This window comes from Fukomys damarensis, unplaced genomic scaffold (genome assembly GCF_012274545.1).
Source record: "Fukomys damarensis isolate Sample0158 unplaced genomic scaffold, DMR_v1.0_HiC HiC_scaffold_12, whole genome shotgun sequence".
NCBI lineage: Eukaryota > Metazoa > Chordata > Mammalia > Rodentia > Bathyergidae > Fukomys > Fukomys damarensis.
In genome coordinates, this window is record NW_022900924.1 from 48,120,191 (window position 1) to 48,146,818 (window position 26,628).

At 36.7% G+C, this 26,628-nt stretch overlaps 1 protein-coding gene across 1 annotated transcript; it reads right to left on the reverse strand.

The window, feature by feature from the left end:
• Positions 1–1,088: 1,088 nt before the first annotated feature.
• Positions 1,089–20,380, reverse strand: Cldn16 (claudin 16). Its single transcript, XM_010624110.3, has 6 exons — positions 20,181–20,380; positions 19,881–20,086; positions 10,390–10,492; positions 7,051–7,215; positions 3,434–3,625; positions 1,089–2,058 (listed from the first exon to the last, which is right to left on the reverse strand). Exons 1-6 carry the CDS (start codon positions 20,197–20,199, stop codon positions 1,925–1,927), a joined length of 819 nt encoding a protein of 272 aa, XP_010622412.1. The 5' UTR covers positions 20,200–20,380; the 3' UTR covers positions 1,089–1,924.
• Between the last annotated feature and the right edge of the window lie 6,248 nt (positions 20,381–26,628).

Below are 26,628 nucleotides of genomic sequence, written 5' to 3' on the forward strand. Positions count from 1 at the left end.
TTTTCTAAAGAGCTAATTTCTACTTCATTCAATGTTCTTTTGAGCAACTGCAAGGTTATTAATGCTATTTATATGAATTACAAGAAATCAGGAAACTTGAAATTAAATTTTCTAGTCTATTAAAGAACTCCATGATTTAAAAAGTTCAAGATGATTACATTATAAACATGAGTGAAATCCCATTAGTAATCATCAAGGGCTTATTTAACTGTGTACATACTTTTATGTTTGCAAAAAAAAAAAACCCCACATATTTTAGTGGAAGATTGATTTTTTTTTTCAGTAGTTATGGAGTTGTGAACATTTGTGTATTTCAATCAATATATAGATATAAATATTTGCTATTGTTGTTAGTGTTAAAGTTTGGACTATGCTTGCTATTTTGTTGCTGGGTGCTAAGGATCTCGTGGTGAGTGTGCATTCAAACTAGTACATTGTAATGTTTGTTCAAGAAATACATTTGGATCTTATGAACCATTACAGTACACCAGAGAAACTATTCTGTATTTACATGTGTGACTTATTTATTTCACTTAGGAGTATATCCTCAATATGAATCCATTTTCCTATGAATGAATCTAATTTCTCATTCTTTGTGGCTGAGTAGTATTCCAATTTATAGAAAAGCCACATCTTCTTTATCCAGTTTCCAGCTGATGGGCAAATGGGCTGTTTCCAAGTTTTAGCTATTACAAACTGTGCCGCTATAAACATAGGTGTGCATGTGTCACTGTGATACGATTCTTTTAATTCTTTTGGAAAGATACCCAGCAGAGGGATGGCTGGGTCAAATGGAACCTCTAGTCCCAGCTCTTTGAGGTATCTCCATATTGATTTCTATAGTAGTACATGAGATCCTAATGATGTAATTGACACTATGAAATAGGAAGAAAAGGGCTAAAGGTGCAGGGAAAGTGGGAAGGGTAGGGGAAAGTTAATAAGGGAAAAGAAAAAAAATATGAGAAAATAAACAAATGGAAATAAAGTGTTTATAAATGGGGAGGTAGACGGGGGTGAAGGGAAGGCCAGGACAAGGGGAAAAATGAGAACCAAGACCTGTCATGTAAAAGTACAAGATCCCAATGATGAATGTAACTGTACTGTATACCTAAAATGTACCAATAAACAATGAGAAAAAAAGAAATGGAAAATCACTAATTTTGGATGTTTAATCAATGAGTGTCCTCCCTAAATGTGCTATTGTTGTTGCAGTCTAACAGTGTGACAACATACAGTCAAAATTGGAGTGCTGGTGAAGGAATATACTGACACTGTATGTTGTTAATGAGGCAGAAATTCATCCCTGGTTCCTACATTAATTTAGCATTTGCCTTTGACATTTAGAGCGTGAAACAGGAGCTTATCTTTAATTCCCACCAGTGGCTGATCCATAAAGGTGATATTTACTTTTTCAGTTTTGACTAAATCATAGCAGTGTTACTCTTTGATAAACAAGTTGAATTTGGAAGAATAATCTTCCTCAAAGTTATGAAATAACTCACTCACTCACTGAAAGTATTAACAATTGAACCAAAGGACTGTCAGGGAGCTGAGAGTTTGTCAGTTTTCTCAAAGTTGAGATTTCCCAGTCTTTTAAGAATTGTTTTGTATTTTGGAAGTGTCATCGTATTTTAATATTACCATGTCATATTTTCTAATAGCAATGTAGAAATAAGAAGCAAACATGTCTACATTCTAGCACCCTTATCTTAGAATATGGGGAAAGTGGGTGTGGGAGAGAAGTAGAGAATATGGAAAGGAGAAGGGACAGTAGCGTCAAACATTTGGAGTAAGCTAGCAATTTATTGGAAGAAAAAGTGTAAATAATTTTCCCAGGATTGGACGTCTATGTTATCAACTTGAACGCAACTGGCTGACTGACCATGTACACTGACTGTGTAAACACAGGTGGCTTCCGGCCCCTTCACACCCTTGTGTCGACAGCGTACATTTTGGCGGTCTCTGTCCGAAGAGCGTTGTGTGACTTTGCCGTGGAAACCCCTACAGTTGAGTAGGACTTCCTGGTGGAATAAGGGTAGCTCCTTTCAGGCCCAACGTCTGAAAAAGATAAATGCAGAGAAATCAAAAGTAAGTATGACTCGGTAAATTTTACAAAATTTCAGAAAAAACACAATTTTGTATGGTTTTTCCCAAAAAGGGTTGAAATAAACATTTTAGTAGGAATTGTTTAGGAATCGTTTTTTGAGTTTTTTTTTGTTGTACCGGGGATCGAACTCAAGTCCTTGCACTTACTGAACCACTGAACTAAATGCCTGGCCCTGTTTGCTTGGGTTTTTTTGTTTTGTTTTGTTTTAGGAATCGTAAGAACAATCCTAGAAAAAAAATATAAAAATTTCATCCTCAAGGTTATCTGTAGTCTGAAAATTTATCCCAGTAACCTTTCTTTCTCTTTCTCTTTTTTCTTTCTTTTCTTTCTTTCTTTCTTTCTTTCTTTCTTTCTTTCTTTCTTTCTTTCTTTCTTTCTTTCTTTCTTTCTTTCTTTCTTTCTCTCTTTCTTTCTTTCTCTCTCTCTCTCTCTCTCTCTTTCTTTCTTTCTTTCTTTCTTTCTTTCTTTCTTTCTTTCTTTCTTTCTTTCTTTCTTTTTCTTTCTTTCTTTCTTTCTTTCCTGCCTTCCTTCCTTCTTTCTTTCTTCCTCTCTCTTTTTTCTTTCTTTCTTTCTGATAAGAGGAGTCATAGTTTTTAGAGTGAAGCTTTAAGAAATGCAATGTAACACATTAAATTCTTTATTTATAACCATTTGAAGGGCTGTCAATTCACTTCTGTATTTGTGCCTGAATTTAGCTGGCTGGGTGAAGATAGGTGTACAAAAATTTATGATATATCAACCTCAGATAACTCTCCAAATTACCAAATCTATTGTTTCATAATATTTTAAGGTAAATGCTAATTTGTTTCATATATAATATGCTTTTTGTGTTTATTGAAAAGAAAGATTTTTCCTTTTGTTTGTTTCTTCTTTGTGAGAGAGAATCTTATTTTGTCTATGACTTGTACTCTGAATAAAATTTTGACCATTCTTTTAATATCGTGATACATGGTATATTAACCACTGTTATTACTCTAATTATTTTGACATGGAATTTATTTTATTTTTGTCAATGCATTAGAAAGAGTATGCTTGTATTTATCGATGTTTACTTATATTATGTTAAAATTAAAAATAATTTTAAAACCATTACATATTTAATATTGGATAAAATTATAGCCATGGATATATTTTTTCCATCAGTATACTAATAACTTTTTAGTAAAACTTGAGTATTTCAATTCATTTGTCTATGACCAATTGGAATTTTTAATGGCAATAAGTAGAAATTTCAATATCATTAGGCTTCATCTTAATGAAATGTTTTACCACTGGCCTTGATGGTGGAAGCAAGGAAATGTGTTATTTTACTTACTTGGTTCTTACCTTTAAAGGGGTACAAGCAACAGGTGAGGACAGCTCCAGCCAAAAAGCAACCTAGAGACCCAGCCATTCCGAGCCAGCAGGACCAACCAAATTTATATTGGATGCCAATAAATATATTATGAAAAGTCAGAGAAGTACGTTCCACGTAAACATCGACAGCATACCACACAGAGCCTATGATTCCTGGAGCACCTGAATGGAAGAGGGGATTGTAAGATAACACAGAATGTTTCCCAAATTTAAATGCAAGGAAACCTGCTTACTTCTCACAATGTATTGCCTAAAGAGGTAATGATGACATCATAGACTCATGGGCAACTCAATTTCAGGGTAATTCTTCTACCTTTGTCTTTTATATTTCGTCTCCTAAATTCTCCAAAGTTTGTTTCTGTTTATACATAAAAGGTACAACAAAAATGGAATAATGCAGTGCTCATTGGCTTGTGTGAGCCTAAAATAATCACTAGATTTTCTTTACTTGTCCTATCTTTCCGAAGCTATTTTAGAATAGTCATGTGTCGCTTAATGATAAAGGTGTTTACAGGAGACTTCAGCACTGTGCGAAAGGCATGGAGTGCACATACCCAAAGCTAGATGGGAGAGCCCACCTTAACCCCAAGCTATAGAGCGTAGCCTGCTCTCCTCTGGCCACAATAAATGTAGCAATCTAAAAATAAACCAAGCCCAAGAGAAGGGCATGAAATGAAGAAATGAGGCAAACAAGAATGATATGAGGGTGTTGTCAGTGAAACACAGCATATTGTTTTGCAATGAATTATCTTTAGAAGTAGAGGGAATGTCCTCCAAAATAGTGATAAAAAGTATAATATAGTAAATGTGTTAGCCATCAGCATAGTTGTTAATTATCATTATCAGGTAGGGCAGTAGGTTTTTTTTTTTTTTTTAATTTTTACATCTGCATCCCAACAAACAGGTGAGCAATGCCTTGTGTTATTATGTTACCACTGCTACACAGTCACTAGGTGATACAATTTTAGCTCCAGTATAGCTATAGGGAGCCACTGTCATGGCCTGTTCTTGCCTAAAATGTTATTCAGCTCATGACCGAATTGTATAAAGAAAATATTTTTAAAAATAAGAAGAAAGACTGAAAGAGCACACAATCAGGTACAATTTTAGCTCCATTATAGCTGTAGGGAGCCACTGTCATGGCCTGTTCTTGGCTAAAATGTTATTCAGCTCATGACCGAATTGTATAAAGAAAATATTTTAAAAATAAGAAGAAAGACTGAAAGAACACACAATCAGGTATAGTTTAGAGCAAATATTCCTTCTGGACTGACTTTTCAGTATCTGAAACAAATGAGTTAAAATTTTCTGTATTTTTAATAAATCTTTATCTCCCACTTCTTTTACACTGCATCAGAATGGATCAAGAAATTTTACTGCATTGAGTGAAATTGAATCCCCATAGTCAGCCTCTCTGACAGTGGTTTAGGTTGAAATGATGCCATTGGCTTCCTCTTATTTTAAGTGTTTTGGTTGTATGGCAAGGCTTAAAAGCAAGAACAATAAAATGGAAATGTGGGAGGGTAAAGGGTATTTCTAAAATTTGTAACTCCAAAATCTATAACTTCTACATTTTCCTCCTGGGGAGTCTGTGATGTCTACGTAATAACTATTTGTAATTATTTAATGCATTTAGTTTAAGAACAAAACTCAGGAGTATATAAACTTTAGAAACAGAGATAAAAACTGCTAGAGCTTTCCTCTATTATTACCCACTGGCTTAAGTAGGAAATTCTTGTTTGGATAGTTCAATGCAGACAACAAACATTTTTTTTTTTGTAAATATATGGATGTAGCATACTCATTCTGAATAGTGCTTTCAAAACCCTCAGCATCTGGCCAGTTGGTTAGTCACTGTTATTTCTACAGATATTTTTACCGGTGACTTTCGTTTTTTCCAAAAGATGGCTCTGTCCTCTTATTTTACAGTGGGATGTCTAGCCTCAGACCATTCTGGAACAAAATTGCTCAGCTTTAAACAACATTTAAGTTTGATAAATAAAACAAACTGTTATGTACAAAAAGATTACCTTCTACGGAGGCTGAGCATGGAAATGAATGTTTTGGAAGAATTACTAAATTCTTGTAACTTTTAAATACAACCTGAGTTCAGAGCCTAAACTCAAATTTCAGTGCAAAAACACCAAGGAAGCCCCATTCTGAGGAGGTAAGATGTGGGGCTTCTGCTAAGAGCTTCCTCTGCCTACCCTGAGCTTTCAGTTTTCTGAGGTAGACATTACTGCACCACAATTTGCAGCTTTGGAAATGAAAGAAAGGTGAAACTATATCTTTGTGTGTTCTTAGTTCAAAAGCCCTGTACACATTCACTACTCCATAGTACTCAGTCAATTTCTCATTTACATTTACTTGCTAAATTCTTCCCATTATAAGATGGTTTTTTCTGTGGAGGTATGTCCTTTTGGTTTATGATCTTCCTTAACTTTGGTCTCTTCAGCAGTATAATCTCTCACAATTTGCATTAAGATGCAATAATACACATTGCAAAAGAGGAAGACTATGTTTTGAAGTTGAAGATGGATGAGTGAAAAATCAATTTTGCTTTTACAAATAAACACCATATAAAGAAGATACCTCTTGACTCACTTGTTACACTTGATTTTTAGCTTCTGAATTTTATTTCTTTATTTGCTTTGTCAGTTCAGATGATAATATTATCTATTTTTGCTAAGTTTATGATAAAATGCAGTAGCATAAAAGAAAAATTTATTGCATGACTTGGCTAATTTAACTTATTCCTTAAAAAGAAAAATACCTATTTAGAGTACAGATAAGGAAGTGACATCTTAGAGCTTAAGGACTTTACTCTAGGAATTCTCACATAATAAATAATTTTAAAAACTGAAAACATTCTATAACTTTTTTAAGTAGGAACACAATAATGTAAGAACTTCAACCTACCTTAATCTGGGATGTTAACAAAAACGCTAATCATCTCATTCTAAAGGTAAAGAAAGTATGCTTTTTTAGGAGGTATGAACAAAATAAAAGGTGAAGTTCTACATTTTTAAAAGACCACTATATTAAAAGACTTAGCCATTAATCATCCTTGAAATACTGTCTCACTTGAAACACACAAACCTCATCTTTCTTGCCCCTTCCAGAAGGTTTTGGAATTCCTCTCCCTTCATGTCCAGATACTGCTCACAACATTTAGCTTTTCTGATCATTTTGACTCGAGGCAGGAGCCAGAAATCACATGGTGTCAGATCCAGTGGAAAAAGTGTTCTGAATGGATTCTGGATATGAAGGCTACCAAGAAAACATACTCGCAAGAAGGGACTTTGACAATTGCCTCCGAAAGTGGCGAGAATGAGGGATAGATGTGCTCGAAGTGACGGGGAGCATTTTGAGAAATATTAAGGGTAATGGGCCTTTGCAATAATTGTTATGAAATTCAAGTATGCGATGTATTGCTTGTTCATATCATGTAGATTGGACTTTTTGTTTCTTTAATCTGGAAAAGCCACCTGTGGCCCTCAAATGAACTTCTTGGAACGGCACCCTTCTCTTTCACCCCAAATCCTCAGGTGAGAATCCCCAAGCCCACTACTAGCCCTATTCCGTACCTGCTACTAATAAGGTGGTCCCAGCCACAAAGCACATGCGGACCTTAATGAAAGGCTCGTCCGGGAGAAATTTCACACAGTTCAGACCAAGGAGCAAGGTGACGAATCCAAAACCAGCTAAGATATCTGCAGTAATCATCAACGCTCGAGTGAGCACCAGCTTCACTGTGCGACCAGGACAAGTGGTTACAGCAGAATCAAGGGAGAGAAACAGATTAAATCCCAGAGGTGCATTAAACACAGGCAACTGTACACATAATAACACAAACCCCTAATAAATGCCATATTTTACGTTTGCATAAACTTGGACATGAACACCCCTGATTTCTTCATAAAATTCAAAACTATTATAAAATTATTGATGTCCTTGTGAATGTCATTACTTAGTTTGAAAAGGTCACTACTTAGTTTTGTTGTCATTTTAGCAGGCAGCATCCTGGGAGAAACGAGGTGCTAAATAAATTGCATCTTTTTTGCCTTCTGCTTTTAGAGTATTATAGGCAAATGCTGGATTGAAGGTATAATATCTTTTCTGCAGAAGTTACCCAATAAATATCCAATTCATAGATGAAATAAAGACCACTAAAATTTTTTGAAGTTTTCTTGAACACTTACATATAATTGTTTCCAGTTTTGCACGTGAATAGAGGGCAAAGTCATTTAAGATTTCCCTTGCCAGTTCAGGATGGTGGGAGCCATAAGTAGGCCGCAAGAAAGGAAGAGAACTCATGAAATCGAAGACTATCTTGGCAAGCCAGTTCATGTTAGCAGTCCTTCAGGGAGTGAGTCTTCTTGGCTAACAGTCCCTATTATGCATGTAGCCCTGCCTTGTCTCAGAATCATTCATTAAAGCCACAGCCTGAAGAGTGTAGGCAGAAGGCTCATAGGGGTGGAGTAGCAGCCATCATCTGCACTAGAAGCATCCTCAACTTAAGAGCCTCCCAACTTCTGAGTCGTAGTTACATTAAGCTAAAAACGGGGATGTTTTACCGCACTCTGAGGATTAACTGCAGGAGGCTGGAAGCACTGTTGTTAGCTGGCTGATGGGTGACAGTAATGAAATTGATTCCTTTCACGGGGCAATTATATATTATTTGCAGAGTGATCAGGAATCTCCTCGCTTTTTAAATCATTTGTCCTCAACGGCGAGGCAAAACTAGGGCTCATTTTGGTAATACACTGTTTGCAGAAATGCAGCCAATTCTCCTTATTTAAAATATAAAATAATATCCACATCACATATTCGAGGGAACAAATTTGTGCATAAAATTTCCCCACCTTGCAAATCTAATACACGCATATATTCTTATTTATGCATATATGTCAATATATATTTGTCCTTAAAATTCAATTTGTAATATTTTAAAAGTGATCATTGTTTCAAAAAAAAAAAAAGTTCCATGTACCAAACACAAGACTCACTTTATTTTTCTAGAAATTGAGGAAAGAGACAAATATAAAGCTTATTAAGCAATAACAGTGGTCTCTATTTCAACATACGCCCCTGACAACCCAAGTGGGCCTCCTGGTGCTGACCAGGCCCATGAGCTCCTCCTCTGGAATCTCTTCATTCCCCTTTTGGGATCTGGGACTACCCAGGCTTAAGAGTACTAACACGACTGGGTGGTCTGAATGCATCCAGATTTTCTCCTTCATGGTGAGACTCTCCCATCCTCTTCTCCCCAGTTGGGGGGGCTCTGTAGTGCTCCCGGATTCATGCCTACAGGGTGTTGAGGGGCCTGGTTCTTGGAGGGAAGCCCTGACAGGGGATTCCGTCTTCAGGATCATATGAGACTTGGCCACCAGAAAGGGATCATTAGGTGGATTCAGGGAGACTCAAATTGTCTTCATCAGTAGGATCCTGCAAATCAAATTAATCTGGGGACACACAGCCTAGGTCTGCAGGGCACTAGAAAGAGTTCTCCAGGTGTACTTGTTTGAAAACAACAAATCCTAAAAAGAAAGTTCTATTTCTTCCTAAGCAACACCTTAATGTAGAGAATCCTAGAATACATTTTTATCCCATTGTCTTTAAACATGTGATGTTTTAAGAAAACATGGATCTTGTATATTATTTAAATGTCATAAATGACAACAAAAGAAATAAGATAGCATATATAAAATATGACAGTAATTAGTTCTTTACGGGTTACTTTATTTTGTTCTAGCGTAAATGTACATAACCACATTTAAAGGCGTTAAACATTTAAATTTCTGGGATTTTTTTCCCCTGAGCTCTGGCCATGCCTTGAATTTTTGAAATAGGCAAATTGCCCATATAAATCTCTATACTTATTCATTAAACCATGCTTCTCTGTGAGAACTGCTGTAGTATAAAAAAGGAAAGGGAAGAGACTTGAGATAATTTTGTGGAAATGGAAAATTAGCAAAAGGCTCTATGAATTATGTTAAGCTGTTTCAGACACCTAACTCCTAAGTAGTAGGTTGAAGATATTTTAGAGCATTCCTTGTTTGAATGATTTTTCCCTAGACTGAAACAGCTCTCCAGGGGGAAAGACATATTGCAGTTACTTCTAACACTTCTTGAGAAGAGCTTTTTCTGTGTGGCACCATGACCAACATTTACCTTGAAGAGGACTGAAACCACTTTGCTTTAATAACGGGACCATTGTTGTTATCTCTTGGTGGAGTTGAATGTTATAAATACATGAAATAAATAAGTGCTATAGAAAAGGACTGAGAGATTCAATGATTTTTAAGAGATTCTTTTATTCATAGAAGCATGGACCTTGTAAATACTTAACTAAGATCTGAACCTGGCTTTAATATTACTGCTAACCATGTACTGCCTGTGTTGAGTTTTTCATCCATCGATCTCCATATTTTGTGTGTCTGCCTTTGGCTCTCTCTTTCTGTCTCTGTCCCTCCATCTCAACCTCTCTTTTTCCTACAAAGTTCAATGGAAATAACTGCAGACTCCCCACTTGAGCCAAGTCATTTCTGAGAGACATTTCAGAAAGGCCCTTCGTCTGACTCGATTCTGAACATAAAGCCATGAACACACAATGAATATATTTCAATTTTTAAAAAGTATTTACTATACATCTACTACACACAAGGTGCTTTGCCAGACCCTTTGGTGAATAGCCAAGAAAAGATATTTTTATCCTCAAGGAGTTTGCAAATATATGGGAAAAGATAAAAATATCTCTAAAATATTTTTCACTTTATGTATCATAAATTCAGCTTCTAAGAGAAGCGTTTCAAACTGCACACACTTAATGGACAGTACAGAAAGCAAAGCCACACGATGTCAATCTGAGCCCAACTTCCTTGGGAACGCCATTGCTGGCAGCCGGGGCGCTGAGGAATACATACAGGGGTGTTCCGCATATATGGAGTCGTATTCCTCACAGGTGCGAATACCGTCGAAGGCGTTGGTGACGCACTCCCACCAGAGGCCTCGGCATTTCGCGCTCACCTGGGGATTGGAAAGACAATGTGTGAAACAACTCTCACTCAGACACACTTCGGTTCCCCCCCAGCAGAGGGAGGACTCGGCTTTCCTGTTTAATAGAGGACAGTGGTTACAAGCTTGATCAGAATTTGACTGAAAAGCATTTTAGAAGATTTGCCTTTAAATTTTTTGTTTTGTTTTGTTGGCATCCGGGATCGAACTCGGGTCTTGCGTGCGCTTACTTGGGTCTTGTGCTTGCGAGGCAGGCATGGAACCACTGAGCTGAATCCCCGGCCCCGCCCTTAAGTACTGGCAAATGAAGGCTGTCCAGGTAAGAGGGGAAAGGATCCATTTCTTGATGCATGTGTGTGTATGAACAAATAAGTTATGGCGAAAAGGCATAAAACCAGAACTAAATACACTTGAATATCTATGGCTAGTTCCACCATCTAGCCATGGTTTAACATGAAGATAATTCATTTCACTTTCTTGTCTTGCCATTTATTCATAAAAGTCTAAAAAGCCATGGAAGATAACTATTAATGCCTTGAGTCTATTAGGAACATACATTAATTTTTCTTCATTATAACCCCGAGGTTCATGTTATTTATTTATTTATTTTCCCATTAAGTTTATTGGTATATTTTAGGTATATATACAGTTACATTCCTCTTTGGGATCTTGTACCTTTACACGACAGGCTTTGGTTCTTAGTTTTCCCCATGTTATTTTATATGAGGTTCATATATTTAAAGCTAGCAAAGAAAAGTTCATAAATGAAAAAAAATCAAAAAATGACTAAAATCCCCAAGTTTCTTTCCTCCCTTCTCTACTGACATACAACAAATGCTTAAGCTATGATATATTAAAAAAAAAACTGGAGGATTACTTTCATGCAATCTGGCAGCTGTAAAGCATTTTTACTTGGAGACAGTATCTAGATACAAGGGTCCAGTTAGAGTTAAAAGTACCAGTATATCAAACCTCTCCGTTCTCTTACACTGTATGTAACAGAAGAATTTAGTTTTTTACAATTTCAAACGTATCAACACAAAGTATACAGGCTGTCAACATAGTTCAGGTATATGGAGTACAGCATGATTCTTTCTTAAGCGTGATGGATTCACTTTACCTTGGCAACCTGGGAATAGTTGAGTAAAGTTTAAATTATGCTGGAAAATTAAAAGTTCAGTTTCCCCCTAAGAAAGAATAAATAACTGGGAAGGGTGGGAAGAGGAATGCTGAGAAAAGGATGCTAAGTTACTGTGAATAGGAAAGGAAGCAAACATTTTGCTTTACACACACACACACACACACACACACACACACACACACACACATTCACGTTAAGGAATATATGCACCATGAAATTCTGAGCCCCGTATTCTGCATTAAAGCCCCGCTGTAGACCAAGTAGAATTCTCCGGGCAGCAATTCCATTACAGTTTTTAATATGATGCCTTTATGTGTAAAGCACTTATAAATGATAATAATTAGTGACTCTGCACTGAGTCTATATTTTGAAATAGTTACTACTTAGGCATATAATTATTTCTTTATTTAAAAGATCTTGTGAGATATGACTGTGGTAATCCATTTCTCAAATAAGAAAATGGGGAGACAAAAGCGAAGGAGGCAATGTGGATGCAGAGATACAGACTGGAGTCGTGGAGCCAGAAGAAAGTAGCAGAAGCTGGAAGAAATGAGAAGCAAATTCTCCCCTGGAATCTTCAGAAGCAGAACAGTTTTGCCAAGACCTTGACTTCAGAATTCAGGCCTTCAGAACTATGACAGAACAACTTCCTCTTGGATGATTCCACCCACTTTGTAACCCACTTGTTACAGCACCCAGAGGAAACCAATGTAGCATAGGCACTAGGCATGGAGCTGTTATGCCTTGGAAGACAGCAAGCCTTTCCAGAGCCCATAACTCTTGAGTCCCTCAGTCAACAAACACACTGTATCTAGTTAATCTTCACTGGAGCTGTGCACTGCGGATATGAAATCATTACGCTATAATCAGACTATTGTCTACAATTTCTTATTGCCTAAGACAGCCACTAAAACATTTTTGTTGTATCTACTCATTTTTACATTACTTAGAAAGTGGTCTGAGATTAGACACAAAACATCTTACTCTACGTGAATAAAAGCATTTCTGCCTTGGCGAAATAATCCGGAAGTGTTGTCAAGTCTAAGGCTATTGATCATTTACCTGCAATGACCATATTTAGAAAAGTAATGAGCTCATTAGAGGAAACAAGGAATCCAATTTCATTAGCTATTAATGCTCAGGGGCACACTATTAAATTGTTTGGTATTCACCCTCAGTTAAGGTACGTGAGAATAGTGGTAATTAACTAAAATTCTGCGTTAATACAGCACTTACCAGAGACACCCTCAAAGGTGCCTTTGTGCATAAAATGCAAGGTTGAAAGATCTCATATTATCATATCATATCATATAGCCCTCCTTGCTATAATATACAGTCTCCAGTTGACCTAATCCTCTTTTATAAAATGGTCTCTAAGAAATTCTCTAAAAGCAAAACAAATGTAAGTTCTTCAGCTTTTAAAATAAAATTCTTAAAAAGGAGGCTGAAGTTTAAAATATCACGGCTAATCTTTCTGAAAGGGCAAAAAATGCAAAATGTTAATTAATAACTTTTATCTCAGAGGGTCATCTGAAACAGAACATTCCAAATTTGAGCTTCTTCCTTTTAATGTTCACTTCTGTGTTTTATAGATAACATACAAAATAATGCAAAAGAGAATTTATATATTATCAGTATATATTATTTCAATAAATATTTTTATGAGTCTTTCCATTCACTGACCTGAAATTAATCTCTGCCTACCCTGAGATTCCATAACAATTTGTCCATCCATAGTTTTAGAATAATCATTGTATTATATTTGGAAGTGCATTTAATGCTTTTGTCTGTCATAATGGAAATTATATTAATTGAATGATTTTCATGTACTAATGGATATGCTAACTAAATGCTGTGAATTAAGATGAACTTGGACCTTGTTTCAAAAATCCTGTACTTTCTGCTTCTTGATATATAATAGGTATACTTTATTGAAGACAAAAACTTGTCATTTTTTTTTCTAATTCACACATATGCATATTAACTCTCATCTGAGCTTTGGAGTAGAAAACAGTTACTGATAATGCTGTCTAATGTGCTGTAGGCACAATTGTTACTTCATATGTGCTTTTAACTAGAACAGCTAAATCTAGGAGTCAAAAGAACTACTTAGACTGAAGAGCATATGCAGATTTCGTGTCATCCTGGACCCCGTCTTACTGTCTGGCTCTGGAAAGTGCTTACTAGAACACTAAGGAGGAGTAGGATAATGTTTAAACAGCTATAGGAAATCATACCGATGATGACTGTCCCCATTTGAGTTACAGTGTCATAAATCACTCCCTTAATCCTGAGACTTACTATTTTAAACTTCTCATCAGTTTCCTAAAGTCTTCTCCAAGTGATGGACCTTATGGTAAGTGAAACACACCAGGCACAAAAAAACGAATACTGCATGATCTCAAGAGGCAAGTACATTTTTCTTTTCTCTATCGTAGGTGGAATCTAAAAAGCAGGTCTCATCGAAGTAGAGTGTACATGGTGGTGATCAGAGTCAGGGGAGAAGTGGATGGGAAAGAGGGATGTGGGAAAGCTTATCAACTGGTTCTAAGTAACACCTAGATAGGAACAAGAAGTTCCAGTGTGCTATTGCACAGTGGGGCCTTTATAGGTTATGATAATGTACTGTACAACTCAAAAAGCCAGGAGACAGGATCTTGAATGTGTCATCAAAAAACACTGCAGAGAAAGATATGTTTAACCTGGTAGATACATTACACAATGTATACACGTACCCAAACAGCATATGGAATCTCATTAATATGTATGACTTTTATGTTTTTGTATCATTTAAAGTGCAATTAATTTAAATAAAATAAAACTAAATGAATAAAATGAGTTCTTTCTTCTATTTTTGGTGAATTTCTCTCTTGTCATTCCTGAAACACAAGAACCAACACAATTTGCCTGCCTTTTCTTTTTATATATTTGCTGAGAATTAGAGAAAATCAAAAATATTTGATAATTACCACTTTTCCAGTTAAAGAGTTCTATATGTGTATTTCTTACACATGTACATATAGTGATATATAAATATAATAAATGTAAATATATGTAATGTATATATGTACACAGAGATACATATATAGATGCAAGTGTATGTATGTCACACATGTAATATAATTATGTGTATGATAGAATATATATGCACATATATAAATATATTAAATGTCCACCCTACATTAAATGTACATGTTACATAATTACATATGTAAATGCATTATACAATAGGCTATATTATATATTTTAAGATATAATGTATATACAACAGAGGTAGTAAATATTTATTGTTAGTTGACAAGGATCAAGCAAGGGTTTCTTTATAAATATGTATTAGGTTATAAATGTGGAAGTATGAATAATGCATAAACCTAATATAAATGTACTAATCCATTAAGATACTTTATTTTAAAAAGCACCTTGCTTATACACATTATTTATAATTTTCACAAGATTTTACCATCCTCGGACTAACATGTTTTCACATTGAAACTGCAATTCATGTGTGTACAGTACTTACTCAAATTTATTTATTAAGATACATATATTTTAGTAACATGTTGATAAATAGTATGCTTTTACTACTAAAAACAGAAATATTTTAATTCTAAAACTCATTTGAATTTTCAAAATCAGAATTCTGAAGTTTTTACTTTTGCATTTTGTTTTATGTTTTTTTCATCTCGTACTATAACTTAAGTCAAGATTGGACATAGTATGGGTTAGGGACTAAGACTTACATAATCACAATAAGAATTCCCTTATTTTATAAGTTAGGAAAGATAGTCATGAGTTTAACAAAATCTGTTTGTATTACTTCTGCTTGGTTACTCAGACTGAAGATATAAATGATAAGGAATGGGGTATTTCAAAGTGTAAAATGTAATTTTTGTGACCTTCGCAGTTGTATGACTTGATTTACACAGCCAAGCCATCTAAACATTTAAATTTAAATTTTTAAAAAAATTTATTTGGGTTACATGCATTAGAGTTCTTTCCTATAAAAATGTGGCACCACAAATGCAGTGGTATTTGTCCAGTGGCAGAGATCACATTTATGTTGAGTGACTCATTATACAATGTTATTTAATTTTCTTTCCTTCCTAAAATGTTTCTCTCTTCAAAGCACCAATCGCAAAGCCCTATTATTGAGATATATTACCACTTGTCATCAACCTGATTAGACATCTCCTGAGATGAAATCTTTACTCCTGCGCTATTAAAAAGATGAGCCAAGTACATATATTGAAAACCGTTACATTGTCTCGGAGCATAAGATCTTGCTTTTACAAAGAGGAAGTATTTGTGGCTCCACAGAGATATTTTTCATATAAGGTTGAATGTGAAACTTTTACAGATCGTCTTATACCATATTCCATTCATTCATTCTCAGCATGATATGGGAAGTATGCGAATGGAGCTCTGTCATTTCCTAAGTGCAATGCATCACGAACACCTGTAGTGTGAACACCAGTACTAATGCCGTAGAAAATCAGGAGCTGAGTACAAGAATGTGTGCGCTCTTAAATGTCTGCTAGAAAGTAAAACTGGTCTGTGAATAATCAGAGCACATCCCAGGTATAATAACTTTAATATGTACTTTATATTTGAAAGAATTATAACATCATTAATGCAAATAGAAGTTCCAGGAGAGAACCCAATTAGGAGGATAAAATAAATTCCAATGTGAGCAACCATCTTTTGAAGTAATAAAATTTTAATTACAACAGTACTGGCTGTATAGCAGTTTCACTGGAGATAATTAAGAAAAAAATTAACTCAAACTGGAATCAATTTTGTCAAATACTTTTTCCTTCCAATAGTAGAAATACTAGTAACTTTGTGAAGAAAATGTCTTTTCTATCCCAGTTTGGATAATTAAGAATTATATATTTTCTAATATATTTAACACGTTAACAATGCTATTAATTATTTTTTGTGTGTGAAACACAAGCTTTTGCTTGCTAAGGTTTGCTCTTGCACTCTATTGTGTGCCTAATTCCCCTGGCCTTAAAACTAAAAAAACCAAACCCAATATCACAAATGAGAGACTGGCAAATTACAGCCCAAAGAACTAACCAAAGTTTCTCCAAGAAGATCAATAGTGAAAATAGGAACAGAACTTATATCTGATATCTATTTATTCAGTGAATGCTAAACAAAATGTCATCCCTTCCTCTGGAAGTAAAACAAAAGAATGATCTGCAAATCAGTCATAACATATCTGACATTTGTTGGCCCATTTGTATTTGTCTGGTGCTGTGGTACATGCTTATGATGTATGTATTATTATTCTCCCTCTGCAGAAGAGGAAATGTGGCCGATGGCAATTGAAAGTCTGCCTAAATCACACAGCTACTACATGTCGAGGCAGGACATCACCACAGCTCACTGTGACGTGAAATCTGACCACTGGAAAGAACTGTGTCCTGCTCTGGGCGTTGTATAATAAGCAAAGCCAGGAAAAATGCCAAAACGCACAGTGAGATGATAGAAGGATATTGTTCCGTGATGACCACAGGACAAAAGCTAATACTCCGCCATTTATACTCGAGGTTCGAGATTCCACCAGCCCTCCAGTTGGCCCACAGTGGAAAGGTGGATTTCAACCTCGACTTCTGAGTTGGCACCCTTTTTTTTTTCCACAAGTGGTTAATTACCAACCTCATCAATTAGAGGTCTTCGTATTTTACATATCTTTTCATGCTTTTTGGCACTATATAATTCAAAATACCATTGTTTTCCTTCTACTCTATGGCCAACGTCTCCTAACTGGTCTCCTCATACTTCCTTGTGTGTTTTTCAAACCTGTCTCACAAAGCAGCCAGAATGACTAGTATTTGTAAAATGAAAGTACATGTTTGCTTACAGTAAAGCATCCTTGCCTGTAGAATAGGATCTGTAATGTGACAGATGACATCCTTGAGTGCATAGACACTATTCTCCAGCGGAAACCCTTAGTATGGTGAAAAGTATACAATGCCAAGTACAGTGTCTCACACCAGCATCTGTGTGCATACCATAACTGGCCCTTTCTGTAGCAGTTTTGGAAGTCCTTTTTCTTGTCTTCCTGAATTGTGCTTAAAAGCAATATGGTGAATACCCAGCTGAGTGTCATCCAACAGAAAGGCAGCCTCATAAAAACACCACAATGTGTTGGTCCCTACTTTATTCACTGTATATGGCTCCAGAAGACTTCTGACTCTTCAACGTCGAAATGACCATGAAAAGTAAATGTTTAAAATTGGTTCAGGACATCAAGGCAACCACAGCAGCATAACTATAGACCCACACAAAAAAGAATTTCTAAAGCTGCTTCAAAAAGGGATGAGAAAAAAAGGGGCAAGTGTGTGTTGGAAGTGGGGGAAGAGTATTTTGAAGGGGATTAAGGGCAGTGGTCTTTGGCTGTAATATACTGGTAAAGTTTAAGCACTTTACGGTTATTTGTGTATGTTTTGATCTCTCCTCATACTCTGAGTGATTCCTTTCCCTTTAAAATATTGACAGAGAAATTGCTGGAAGAGAAGGGGGGCATTCTTCGATATAAGGCTCCTCTTTTTCATATGGTACTTATGTAGGGGAGGTATTTCAATATGAGAATGAAGAAAGAGCTAAGACAAGCTCCCTAAAGCTTTCCAAGATTATCAAAGACTAACTCAAGGTGAATAACCTGGAGTGATTATTCCCATTCATTTTGACTAGATGTGTTCTCGTACAAGGCAGGTGGCAAATTGTTTGACCTATGACAATGAAAGGAAGAAAGCACTTTAAATGCCAGGACTACCGATCTCTCTCTTTCAACATGCATGGACCCTTCCTCAAACTCTATGTTTGACCAAGTGAGGTTAGAAATTCCATCGTCTTGATCAGAAAGACTTTCAAATTGCTGCAAAAAATAATCTTATTGACGACTTTGGATCAGACTTTAAATTTTTTTAATTCACTTTTTAATATGCTCCGGGCCATCCTATTGTTCATTTGGGTCACCTACTACTGGAAAACCAAGCGAATGGAAGAGGAATGTTATGTTTGCACTTTTCCGAGTACCGGCTTGAAAAGCATTTTTCTCTTCATTCACTGCTCATATGCGTAGCCAGATAAAGTGCATCGCTGGACTCAGTTTAAAGCAGACCTCCTTTACAACAGTTCAATTCCATCACAGTTTTTAGAAATGTCGTTTTACAGCACTAGGAAGGTATTTTTTAACTCCATTGGTTTTGCAAAGTCACGTAAAAGTCAGAAGAGAATTGGAAAGCAAGCAAAAATAAATAGCAAAGGTCATGAAGGGTACAAAGATTATTACTTTCCATTTTTAAGTTCAACTCGAGAGTCTAGTAAATAAAATTAGAAGAAAAGTATGCAAATTTGTGTTTTAGTATCTTTTTCAAACTTCATAGAGATGACGGTATAGAATTTGTTAGAATAAATTGTCCGTTCCACATATACATAAAATTGTGCAGTTATGCACTTTGTGAGTTCTTGATATATTCCCTCTTTTTCTTACCTGTGTTTTCCTAAACCTTACTAATAAACTGCAAGATTGTTAAAAATTGATTTTCTTTTGCTTAGTTTCAACTTTCTCAGATTCCTGTGACCACAGGAAATACTTTTGTTCTTCAAATTCACTTTTTTTATCTGCTTCAGCGAGAAAAATAAAATTCTCCAATGTGAATGTACTCACCATCCCTTGCATAGCTGTTCCCAAGTGTGACTCATTTTTAACAGAAAAAATTTTAAATCTGTATCTGTCCCCTTTACACAGATATGAAGTGGAGTTTTCCTCTGAATGTATTCTTCCGTTGGAAGTTAATTAAAATGACACTGTTCTGTTGCTTTCTAATTGGGTGTGTTTTATATACCATGACTTGGATTATGAGCACTCCTTTTGGAAAGTCTATTGTGGTAAGATTTAAAAATTATCTTAAAAAAGTTGTTACTGGAATATTGTTCAGTTTGGTCTGTGTAATGGTGGCAGAGGTGAATTAATGGATAGTTATAACCCTTGTGTAAATCTATTCTTTAAAAAGAAGAACTATTCAATTGCCTCATTTATAAAGTGGGATAGTACGGTTTGTTATTGATTAGTATGAGGGTTAAATGAGCTGAGGGTGTAAAGATTCTGGGAGTAGTGAGGTGACCAAGTGTGCTACCTTTCTATCATCCATCCAATGAAGCACACTAACTGAGAATGCCCTATCGCAGTGGGGCTGAGAGAAAATTTAGACTGCCTCCAAAAAAGAGAGGGTATTAATTTCTTACCTCCAGAGAGTCGTCAGCATTCACCATCCAACAATCTGTCCAGGTGGCCAAAATCAAAAACCCAGTGGAGAAAAAGGCAAAGAAGCAGGCAGCATAGGGAAGAAGGTCCTTCATGGCGGGGAACAGCCTGTGGGGGAGGGACACACCGGCAGGCAGCAGGCCCGGGCCCACCCTGGTGGCTGTGATGCTACGGGAGCTTCTGGTACCTGGAGATGAGAAAGTACAGGTCTTTTACTTTTCCTCACTCCCCACTGCACCCACCTCAGTGGCAGTAAGTATAATAAACAGGTCGTCACCCACAGAGGGTCCTGGAGGTCATTATCCGAAACAATTAGCTTCCGATCAGAATCTGGGTCAGTGAAAGAACTGCATACGGTCTGGGTCGGGGAGAGAAAGAGCCCAGTAACCTTTTCTGCCCAGGCTGGGGAATTACGTGCGAGGATGGTCACCAGAGGTGCGGGCCAGTGCCAGGGCGGAGGGAAGGAGGGTGGAGCTAGAGCCTGTGAATGATCCTCAGGGAAAGGAGGCTCTCCTCCCCCTCAGAAGAAGCCTTCACGGTTGGCTGGGTGCTATTTTATTGTTAGGGCTATTTTAATATTAGCTGGCTGCCTTAGATGGACAGACCACAGGTGAAATTATGCTAAGCAGGTACTGGCTCAAGGGAGTTTGCATTCCAAAGTGCTGGGCAGAGCTACTTCACCTGTGCAGCAGGTAGCAGGGAGGGTCGAGGACCTTGACCTTTCAGCATCAGAGACTGGGGACGAGTACATGCTTAAAAAATAATTTTATTTTTGCTTTGTGTAGGGGTGCACACCTGTAATCCCAGAAACGAGAAAGGCCACTGCAGGAGTATTGCAAGGTCAAGGCCAGGCTGGGCCACTTACTGGGATTCTGTCTTAGACTAAAAAATAGAAAGTGCTGGGGGGGGGGATATAGCTTAGTTGTAAAGAGCCCATTGGGTTCCATTCTCCAGTACCAAAAATAATTAAATTTCTTTGAAATTAAAATTCAAAAGCACACACACACACACACACACACACACACACACACACACATCACATGGAACAAACAGAACAACACAAAACAAAAACCCAACGTTTTTCAACAATATAGTCATTCTATAACAAACACAAAATTTAGAGTCGTTTTACAATGCTTCCTTTCTTAAAATGGATGTAAAGTACCTTCTTGATTGTTTGTGTGCATATTTTCAGTGGGACATTGTTGCCTTAGTTTATAATGTATTTGTAAAGCTTTTCTAAATGGTTTATAGATATGATATCATGTAATCTTCATAAGCATCTTAGGAAGATATTAAGTCCCCAAAGGTCCTGCACCTATAAGCTTCAGAAAGAGAATTTATAGCCAGCATTGCTGGGATTAAAAGGTTTACTTATAAATTACTACAGTTCTTATGGAGAACTAAAAACAAAACTAGTTGTTCTGGGAATCTTATTACTGAGTATGTATCTAATGGAAATAAAATCAGTATGTACAAAAGATATCTAAACACCCTTGTCTATTGCGGTGCTATTCATAGTAGGCAAGAGATGGAAATAGCTCAGTGTACACCCACTGCTGTACGGATAAAACAAACACGGTATGTGCATATAATGGAATACTATTCAGTCATAAACACAATGAAATCCTATCATTTGCACAACATGAATGAAACTGAAGGACACAATGTGAAATACATCAGGCACAGAGAGACAAGTGTGTGATCTCACCCCACACATTTTAGGAGAATCTATGAAAAGTTGATCTCAAAGAATCATAAAGTAGAATGATGTTATGCTGGGAAAGGTAAGGGGTGAGGGGTAGGGAAGAGTTTAGGTGATGAGTATAAAGTTACAGAATATAGTAATAAATTCTAGTATGCAATTACATAGTCAGGTGACTAGAGTGAACAATAATGTGTTTCTGCTTTGAGGAGTCATAGCTGACTCTTTCCTTGTGCCCTAAAGTCTGACATACTAACAAGGAAACAGACCGTTTCCAAAAACTCAGGCCCATTACAGGAAAGTCCCAGACTGAGCTGCTAGGTTACTCCCCAGGGGGCTTTCTTAATGCACTTTTTTCCACTAATTGTGCACTGTTAAGGTTGAGTGCATCCTGGAATTGCCAAGCCCACTGTTTACAGATACGGACTGTGGAATTTCACATCCAGAGAACTGGATTGGGGAAAAGGAGAGAAGGCCAAAAATTCATATTTTATACATCTTTGACATAAACTTCTCTTTCTGAGACACAGGGCCACGTTTTGAGACACTAGTTCAAAAAAAAGAGGTGGAAAAAAAAAAACCAAAAACAACAAACCCAGCATAGTACTACAAATAAAGCTCTAGGAAAGGAGATATTAATACTGCGTCTTGAACACTGACTTTTTCCTAAGGAGTACTGATGAATATGAAGTTTCTCTCAAGGGTTTCTGTGTGAAGAACTGGATCCCCAGTGCTGAAATGTTGAGCGGTGGGGGCCTAGAAAGTTTTCTGGGTCATGAAGGCACTGTCTTCATCAACGGATGAATTGCATCGATAAGGTCACAGTTGACTGGGCTTACGGCGAGTTGGGCGGTTGGAGGAAGTGGTTGACTGGAGACAAAACTTTGAAGGGTACATTCTTCCCCCAACTCCTTCTCTGTTTTCTGGCTTCTTCCCCTGCTTTCTGTCTCCCAGATGTCAGGGACTAAGAAGCTTTCTTCCCCCGTGTCCTTCTGCCATGATGTTTCTGCCTTGGAACCAGTCAAACATAGACTGAGCCAAAATAAATGCCTCTTCTTGTGAGTTGTGTTAGGGATTTTGTCCCAGCAATGGAAAGATAACTAATATAAGTGCCAGTAGTAGGTCTGTAATCCAAATATCGGAACCTGACAAAGAGGAGTACGAAAGGGAAAAATACTGAACATTCCCATATGCAAACACACACATATATACATGTATTTCAGGAAATCAGAGATTCTGACATTAAAAAGTTTAGACCGTCGAGTATTTGCTTTCGATATTTACCCAGCATTGTATTATAGAACTACCACTGAATTTAGGGGACTATAGAACAATTCCTGAATTTAAATTTGTTATATTTAGAGGAAAAGATAAGATGATCATATTTAAATGATACTTTCTGCAGTCAAGGCCATAACAGGAGGATGACCATGCTTAGATGTTAATTTCTGCAGTCAAGGCCATGACAGGAGGCCTCTGAAGGGAGAATCGTGCAGAGTGACAGAGGAGCAAAGTCTTTCTGTCTGGGACGTGAGTACAATTTTAAGGAAGAGAGGAATGAGCAGTGAGCTGTGAGGAGGGAGGTGTAGACAGAGAGTAAATGCTGGATCTGTTTTGACACATCGCCTGCTCACTCTGCCCTGCTCTAGACTCAGTTATGTAGCCTTATGAGTGCAGTCACAGCTCACTTTCATTCCCCCCAGCAGACACTGATGGACAGGCTACCCTGACTCTAGCACTGTGCTAGATCCTGGGGACACAGAGAAAGTAAAAGACGCAGGACCTGTTTGAGACATTTACTCCTCAGTGGCTGGACCAGATTTAGGTACTGAGAGAAGGTGAAGAGCTCCACTCAGGTAACTCGGATAACAGCTTTGAGCACTAGAGGACCACTCCAAAACAGTATGTAGGCACATTAGATAGAAAGATGCAATTTCCCAACTTATTGTAAGCATTAAATATAATTACCACTAAGTGAATGCCACAATAGGGTTTACAAAATATTTTCAAATGCATTATCTCATGCTCCATGAAGACGGACATCATTTAGTTCATCAGTCCATGCCAGATGCTTAAAAATCTACCTAGCACATGGTGGACTCTCAACTGATTATATATTCAGTGTAAGTCTCAGAACCCCTGCATTTTACAAAAGATACAGCACTATTATATTATAATTTTGTATCCAAGGTCCCCCAGAATATACACTAAACCGGCAAAAGTGCTCTGATAGTCTTTGCAACTTCAGGGCTGTATATTCTAGAAAGTCTCAAAGACATTTTAGTCAATCTACTGTACCCTGGGTTCATACTACTCAGCATTTGCATGACTCCTGACAGAGGCTTTAGAGTCACTTGGGGATCAGGTGAATGACACCATCAGCCTTACCTGAATCATTTAGGAAAGAAGTAATTGTAGAACTGGAAATGCTGCAATTAAGCTTTCAGTCTGCAGATGGAAGCAGCCCCGTAGTTTCAGTTGGGCAAAACAACACTACGTTACTTTGTGTGTGAGAGAGCACAATTTTTGCTGGTCTCACAAAATGTTCCTTTTGTATTCATTACAATAATGCAGGTCCTTAGAAAAAGTAAATATTTAAATCACATCTTATGAATAATCCTCTCTCTTCTTTTTGAGATGCCCAGTGATCATTGGAAAAATCTACACAATAAAATCAGTTGCTCTTGTCAAAGCCCGTGCTGGTTGTGACAAATGGTAAAATAAATCATTGATTAAAGGTTTGGATCTCAGAATTAGAGAGACATGTGTTCAGGCTAAGCCAATTATTACATCTCAGATTTAAATAAACCATTTAATATTACTGAGGCACTTCCTTGTCCATAAAATGAGAATTCTGAACTTTGTCTCCGAACAGCTGTGGGTAATAAGTAATATTTTAATGATTTTAATACAGTGCATAAAATATACTAAATAATCAATAAGTTATAGCCATTGTGATTTGTATATTACAACCTTGTTCTTTCACATATGTGTCTGAAGAGGTATGTAGGATAGATGTATCTCTACCCACTCTATCAAGAGTAAAATTGAACACTTAGGAAATAAAAAGTCCAGTTACAAAGCTAATTCAGTTTTTATCTCTATGGTTCTTTTAAATCTATTTGTTTTCAGCTAATTCTTCTCCTGGCTGTACACAAAATCTATGATGTGCTTTGTGATGTTCATATCATTTTCAGGTAATATATAAAATATCTTAATGACTTCAAGGTACAAAGACATGGTGTCCTCCCAGGGACCTAGATACTTTATACTTGTGAGTTCAGGTCAGTCACTCCGTGGCCACACCCCTGCCACGTGGGCCTCAGGGCAGTGTGCCCACCACTGCGATCTGAGTCCATATCTCCAAATCCAAGGGAACAATGCCAGGCTTTTAGAATAGATGAGTTGAAATCTTTGGTCTAGTTTTGTTTTTTAAGTCAAACATTTATATATTTTAGATATATTTTATGTATTTTAGATATACATAATGATAATATTCATCATAGGGAATTTGTTCCAGAACATGAGATATCTTGCTTCTTTTTTTTTTCCTATTCTCCTCCCTCCCTTCGACCCCTCTAACTCTTTTTATTTACAAAAGCTTTGTTTCCTTTGTTTCCTTCCAGTCTTTCTTATATATTTTTTTGTCCCTTCTTTCCTTTCTCCCTGCCCTTCTCCTTTGGTCCCCTTCTCATTTGAACATTTTCTTCCCATTTCCCAATATCTACAATATATTTTAATCCGTACATTCTCTGGTTTGTCACACCAGAGAAACAATGTGGTTTTTAAATACGTGTGTCTGATTTATTTCACTTAAGGGCGTGTTCTCAAGGTGCATCCATTTAGCTAGGAAAGTCCTGTGCTTATCCTTCTTTATGGTATTATATAAAAAACAACCCATATTTTTATTCATTCACCCATTGATGGACATTTGGGCTAATTCCAAGATTTAGCTATTACAAACTGTGCTGCTACAAACATGAGTGTGCATATGTTGTTGTGAAATGATGCTTTTAATTCGTTTGGGAAGATATCAAAAAGGGGAACAGTTGAATGGAATGGAAACTTCAGGTTTTGTTTTTGTTTTTTTGTTTTTTTGCTTTTGTTTTGTTTTTTAGGAAACCCCACACTGGTGCCCACAGTAATTGTCTGCACTCCCACCAACAGCAGAGAAGAGTTCTTTTCTTCCCACATCCCCACCAGCATTTGCTATTGTTTGATTTCTTGATAATAACCACTGGAGTGAAATGGAATCTCAGCACTGTTTTAATTTACATCTCTTGAATGACCAGTGACGTTGAACATTTTTTCATATATTTATTTTCTGTGTTTACTTTTTCATCTGTCACTGTATCATTTTAGATATCCCTTTTTTCAAGAAATCACACAATAACAAATGTTGGCAGGGTTGTGGGGAGAAAGGAACCCTTCTCCATTGTTGGTGGGAGTGCAGACTTGTGAACTCACTACGGAAATCATTATGGAGATACCTCAAAGAGCTGGGTCTAGGTTCCATTTGACTCAGCCATCCCTCTGCTGGACATCTTTCCAAAAGAATTAAAAGAATCATATCACAGTGACATATGCGCACCTATGTTTATAGCAGCACAGTTTGTAATAGCTAAAACATGTAAACAGCCCATTTACCCATCAGTTGGAAACTGGATAAAGAAGCTATGTTTTTTCTATAAATTGGAATACTACTCAGCCATAAAGAATGAGAAATTAGAGTCATTAATAGGAAAATGGATACATTTTGAGGATATACTCCTAAGTGAAATACATAAGTCACACATGTATAAATACCGAATAGTTTCTCTGGTGTGAAAAACTATAATAGTACACAAGATCCTAATGAGATAATTAACAATGTGAGATAGGAAGAAAAGGACTAAAGTTGTAGGGAAAATGGTAAGGGTAGGGGAAAGGGAATAAGGGAAAAGAAAAAATATGAGAAAATGAAAAAATATAAATAAAGTGTTCGTAAATGGGGAGGGGAGGAGGGGGTGAAGCGAGGCCAGGGA

Bases quoted from the DNA above. Each gene is read 5' to 3' on its own strand.
- Cldn16 (XM_010624110.3), bottom strand. The intron at 10,493-19,880 runs GTAAGAAATTAA...TCCAATCCCCAG, and splicing joins ATGCTGACGACTCTCTGGAG to GTGAGCGCGAAATGCCGAGG. The intron at 7,216-10,389 runs GTATGTATTCCT...CTGGTCGCACAG, and splicing joins CATATATGCGGAACACCCCT to TGAAGCTGGTGCTCACTCGA.